The sequence below is a fragment of the Rhinopithecus bieti genome, unplaced genomic scaffold (genome assembly GCF_001698545.2).
Source record: "Rhinopithecus bieti isolate Rb0 unplaced genomic scaffold, ASM169854v2 scaffold_46259, whole genome shotgun sequence".
Lineage (NCBI taxonomy): Eukaryota > Metazoa > Chordata > Mammalia > Primates > Cercopithecidae > Rhinopithecus > Rhinopithecus bieti.
In genome coordinates, this window is record NW_016818844.1 from 270806 (window position 1) to 276805 (window position 6000).

Here is a 6000-nt window from a genome sequence, read left to right on the forward strand (position 1 = left end):
GGAAAAGACAGTGAAAAAGTGTGGTATAACTTTGACTAACACTTTTAGTGAAAGTTAGCTTTGCTATTTAAAAAAAAAAAAAAAAAGCCAAAGAAAGCCTGATCTGCTTTATATAAAGCTGATGGCCAGCGGCCTCCCTTTTAAGTAGTATCGTTCATTAACACTCATTGCTTTTCTACTGTATGTTTCTGTAAAAATAAACATTTCCCAAAGGACCAAATGATGAAATCTCTTTTTTTGTCCTTCTTAGGAATAAAGCAAAGCTCTTGATTCTCGTTCCCTCTTGGTTGGTTAGGCGCTGCTTCATGTTATCCCTTCTCCTCTGTCTCACCCTTCCCTGTACAGGGACCCCTTTCCATCAGCTTCCTCTGGAACCCTCCTCCCCTCCCGGTCCTCCTCCCCCTCCTCCTCCTCCCTTTTCTTTCCGTTTCCTTTACACAGTCCGAGTGGACAGATGGACGGCTGCCCTCAGATCGCACCTGCCCTTTCTGTGCCACGTGTTTGCTGGTCTCCCGCCATCCTGCCTTTTCTCCTCACTCTGACCCTTCTCGCTCTGAGTCCCCCACATTCCCCTGACACTGGTGCTTCCTCAGACTTTTCATGTCTTCAGGACTTACATGTGACTTGTTGAAAATTCAGATTCTATGTCCCATCCTTAGATTTTGTTTTTCTTTTTTTTTTAAAAAAGGCCAATTATGGGTCTGGAACCACCCTTAGATTAATTCAGTATCTCTGGGGGAGAGTTCTGGGAAAATGCAAATTTTTTCAGGCCTCTGGATGGTTCACTAATGTGTTTTAAGACGTACTGTCTTAAAGTTATTCATTCAACAAAGACTGATTGATTGTCTCCCACATGCTAGATGTGGGACCCAGTCCCTGCCTCACAGAGCCCACACTCTTACAGAGGAGACAACAGGGGACACGCACCTAACATAGTGTCTGGTAGTAGAAGTACCGTGAAAAAACAAAGCGGGGTAAAGAGAGGGACAGAGGGTGAGAAAGACCTTTCTAAGTAGTTGACATTGAGCAGAGACCCCAAGGAAGCACGGGCAAGGCAAGGCAAGGTCCGTCCCGGGGAGAGCTTTACTGGAAAGGAAGAGCAACTGTGAAGATTCTGGAGCAAGAGACAGTGACAGGAGGCACTTCCCAGTGTGGCTGCGTGGAGCCGGGGAGGAGAGGGAAGAGGGGTGTCATTATAGACAACTGTCGAGTTCTGCGTAAAGCGGAGCAGGGAAATACAGCGTTACTGGACGGGCAGAATGGCTAACGAGGTGTGTTCCGCCTGTTTTTGGTAAAGAGGGGCATGTTGTAATAGGCTTTCCATGCTGAGGCTTAAATGTTAGCATCCCCCCTAATTTTTTTTTTCTTTTTTATTAAAGTTTTACTTCATTTTTAATGGACAAATAATAATTGTACATATCTATGGGGTACAGTGATGGTTTGATACATATATACATTGTGTAATGGTCAAATCAGGGTAATTACCATACCCGTCACCTCTAACGTTTGTGGTGGGAACATGGAAAATCCTCTCTTCTAGCTATTTGGAAGGATACAGTACATTATTGTCGCCTATAGTCATCTTACCCTACACTAGAACACAAGAGCTTATTCTTGACTAGCTAACTTTGTACCCTCTGACCAACCTCTCCTCCTGCCACTGAAGGTTTTCACTGGCCCGGTCTTCTCACTCTTCATGCTCTCCCAGAACACATTTATTAATGTCCCCAACTTGAACCCACCGCTTGTGCAACTATAACCTTCAAGTCCTTAACTACTGCCCAGCCTCTGTCCTGAACAGACTGGACCTTAGCACTGGGATATTCCTTAAGCTCTTAAAATATCACCATATCCAAATTCAGTTTGCCTTTCTGCCCAAAATTGCCTGCTCTGTATGCCCTATTAATGGTGTCACTCAGTCATCACGGAAGTCGTTCTTGTCCTGTTTTTGCTCTTGCCACATCCATCTGTTACCCAGTCTTGGCGATTTCACTTCCCAAAGCTGCCTCCTCCTCCTCTTCTTTAGCCCCTCTTGCTTTGTCTTAATTTAGACTGGCATTGTCTTTACCTGGACTAGTACAAAAGTCCCTTTGGTTTTCTAGCCTCCACATAGCTATTAAAAGAGATTTTTGTAAAACACATAGCAGTGCTGTTACTCTCCTTAACATTTTTTTCATGGCTTTTATCTGTGGAATAATTTTTTTTTTCCTTGAGACGGAGTCTCACTCTGTCTCTCAGGCTGCAGGCTGGAGTGCAGTGGCACGATCTCAGCTCACTGCAACCTCTGCCTCCTGGGTTCAAGCGATTCTCGTGCCTCAGCCTCCCGTGTAGCTGGGATTACAAGTGTCCACCACCACGTCTGGCTAATGTTTGTATTTTTAGTAGAGACGGGGTTTCGCCATGTTGGCCAGGCTGGCCTCAAACTCCTGACCTCAGGTGATCTTCCCGCCTTGGCCTGCCAAAGTGCTGGGATTATAGGCGTCCACCACCATGCCTGGCTAATGTTTGTATTTTTGTTTTGTTTTGTTTTGTTTTTTGAGATGGAGTCTCACTATGTTGCCCAGGCTGGAGTGCAGTGGCACACCCGCTCACTGCAAGCTCTGCCTCCTGGGTTCACGCCACTCTCCTGCCTCAGCCTCCCAAGTAGCTGGGACTACAGGCGCCAGCCCCATGCCTGGCTAATTTTTTTGTATTTTTAGTAGACACGGGGTTTTGCCATGTTGGCCAGGCTGGTCTCAAACTCCTGACCTCAGGTGATCCACCTTGGCCTCCCAAAGTGCTGGGATTACAGGTGTGAGCCACTGTGCCCAGCCAGTAGAATAAATTCTTTATCATTATAAGCAAAGCCCTTTGGTCTGAGCCATCTCTCTCCACTCCATTGCAGACTGTGCACTAAACCAACGTACTTGCTGCCTGAACCATGTTGCTCGCACATCCCATGTATGTGCACGCACTGTATCTATTGTCTGCTTTGCAAACTTTTGCCTTCCTTCCCGTGAGCCTTCTGGGGTCTTACCCTTTGCCTCTCCCTCCCCTAGACGTTAGTAACTCCTTTCTGTGTGAGCATTACCTTCGCTTTTGTACTGTGTTACAGTTATTTGCATGTCTCTCCTATCCTAAGTGAACTAAGTGCTCCTTGATTGCTCAGAAAGCAGTTTGAAGTAGGACAGAGTTGAGGAAGAGCCTGAGAGGTAGAGTCTCAGTCCTGTACCACAGAGATGAAAACACTGCAGTCAGATAGGCTAGTAACGTTCTGTGTCCTCATCACTTCTGTCAAGAGATAACTACTTTATACAACATCCTTCATTTTAGAAAAGTTACCCCAAGCACTTATAAAATTATCATATTTTATTATATTGTTTTCAGAAATAGTCTTTCCACAGAAAATCCTAATCTAATATGCTGTTGTTTGTAAGATACATCATTATTTTATGAACCTCCAAGGAAAAAAAGTTACCAAACTATGATACTCTGATTCTAAGATATGTCTCAATTTCAGATATGCTAAAATGTGAAAAAATGTGTATCTCATGTTTTCATGAAGTATCACAGTATATTGGTTAGTAGAGCTGAGTTTGAAAACTTAAAATTGCTACTAAAAATGAGAATTGTGTCTGAGTCCAACTGAAGTTTTTTAGTTAAATAAATCTCATTCTAAAGTATTTCAAATTCTTAAAAATACATATACATGTATAAATAAATATATAGAGATTCAGATTTATTTATATGTGGGATTGTTTTCTTTTTCCTTCCCAGGTACTAATTTGGTCGAAGCAGATAACCAAGCAGAGTGGACTGACGTTCAGAAGAAGATTATCCCGTGGAACAATCGTGTTCCCGACTTAGACCTGGAGCTCCTGTTTCAGGATCGTGCTGCCAGACTTGGAAAGTCAATTAGTAGACTCATCGTCGTGGCCTCGCTCATCGACAAACCAACCAATTTAGGAGGTAAAGTGGTAGTTTTCCAGGAGCTTGCCTAAAATCTNTGGCCTCAAACTCCTGACCTCAGGTGATCTTCCCGCCTTGGCCTGCCAAAGTGCTGGGATTATAGGCGTCCACCACCATGCCTGGCTAATGTTTGTATTTTGTTTTGTTTTGTTTTGTTTTTTGAGATGGAGTCTCACTATGTTGCCCAGGCTGGAGTGCAGTGGCACACCCGCTCACTGCAAGCTCTGCCTCCTGGGTTCACGCCACTCTCCTGCCTCAGCCTCCCAAGTAGCTGGGACTACAGGCGCCAGCCCCATGCCTGGCTAATTTTTTTGTATTTTAGTAGACACGGGGTTTTGCCATGTTGGCCAGGCTGGTCTCAAACTCCTGACCTCAGGTGATCCACCTTGGCCTCCCAAAGTGCTGGGATTACAGGTGTGAGCCACTGTGCCCAGCCAGTAGAATAAATTCTTTATCATTATAAGCAAAGCCCTTTGGTCTGAGCCATCTCTCTCCACTCCATTGCAGACTGTGCACTAAACCAACGTACTTGCTGCCTGAACCATGTTGCTCGCACATCCCATGTATGTGCACGCACTGTATCTATTGTCTGCTTTGCAAACTTTTGCCTTCCTTCCCGTGAGCCTTCTGGGGTCTTACCCTTTGCCTCTCCCTCCCCTAGACGTTAGTAACTCCTTTCTGTGTGAGCATTACCTTCGCTTTTGTACTGTGTTACAGTTATTTGCATGTCTCTCCTATCCTAAGTGAACTAAGTGCTCCTTGATTGCTCAGAAAGCAGTTTGAAGTAGGACAGAGTTGAGGAAGAGCCTGAGAGGTAGAGTCTCAGTCCTGTACCACAGAGATGAAAACACTGCAGTCAGATAGGCTAGTAACGTTCTGTGTCCTCATCACTTCTGTCAAGAGATAACTACTTTATACAACATCCTTCATTTTAGAAAAGTTACCCCAAGCACTTATAAAATTATCATATTTTATTATATTGTTTTCAGAAATAGTCTTTCCACAGAAAATCCTAATCTAATATGCTGTTGTTTGTAAGATACATCATTATTTTATGAACCTCCAAGGAAAAAAAGTTACCAAACTATGATACTCTGATTCTAAGATATGTCTCAATTTCAGATATGCTAAAATGTGAAAAAATGTGTATCTCATGTTTTCATGAAGTATCACAGTATATTGGTTAGTAGAGCTGAGTTTGAAAACTTAAAATTGCTACTAAAATGAGAATTGTGTCTGAGTCCAACTGAAGTTTTTTAGTTAAATAAATCTCATTCTAAAGTATTTCAAATTCTTAAAATACATATACATGTATAAATAAATATATAGAGATTCAGATTTATTTATATGTGGGATTGTTTTCTTTTCCTTCCCAGGTACTAATTTGGTCGAAGCAGATAACCAAGCAGAGTGGACTGACGTTCAGAAGAAGATTATCCCGTGGAACAATCGTGTTCCCGACTTAGACCTGGAGCTCCTGTTTCAGGATCGTGCTGCCAGACTTGGAAAGTCAATTAGTAGACTCATCGTCGTGGCCTCGCTCATCGACAAACCAACCAATTTAGGAGGTAAAGTGGTAGTTTTCCAGGAGCTTGCCTAAAATCTTTTGGTCTTAAACATTTTTTAATTAATCCACTGCCACGGGAGCTTCAAAGGAATGTATGGGACATGATGAGCTTAGCATCGTGTTGGGAACAATCTGAATGATTCCAGGTGTTCTGTGCAGGACTGTGCAGGACCTGTGAGGTATTTGGGGCTTCGGCGCTCGTTGTTGGCAGCCTTCAGTGTATCAGCGACAAACAGTTCCAGCACCTCAGTGTCTCCGCCGAACAGTGGCTCCCTCTAGTGGAGGTGGGTGGAAAGGAATTTATTATTAAAGTTCTTATTACAAGCCCACACATGTACCCGTGAACCTAACAGTTTTTTTAAAAAGTTTGTATTTGTAAAAATATTTTGTAGTGCTCTTTGTGTATTAGTTCTTTTGCATATTTATAGCAGTGCAGCCTTTAATCGTTTAAGAACAATATTTAAATTAAAATACAGTTCACTCTG

General features: G+C 43.1%; 1 protein-coding gene across 1 annotated transcript in view; it reads left to right on the forward strand.

Moving 5' to 3' along the window:
• TARBP1 (tRNA guanosine 2 -O-methyltransferase TARBP1) overlaps positions 1 to 6000 on the forward strand; it is an 87159-nt gene that overhangs the window by 78880 nt on the left and 2279 nt on the right. Inside the window, 2 exon segments of the mRNA XM_017857711.1 lie at positions 3757 to 3948; positions 5675 to 5799. Coding sequence (XP_017713200.1) covers positions 3757 to 3948; positions 5675 to 5799 — 317 coding nt within the window.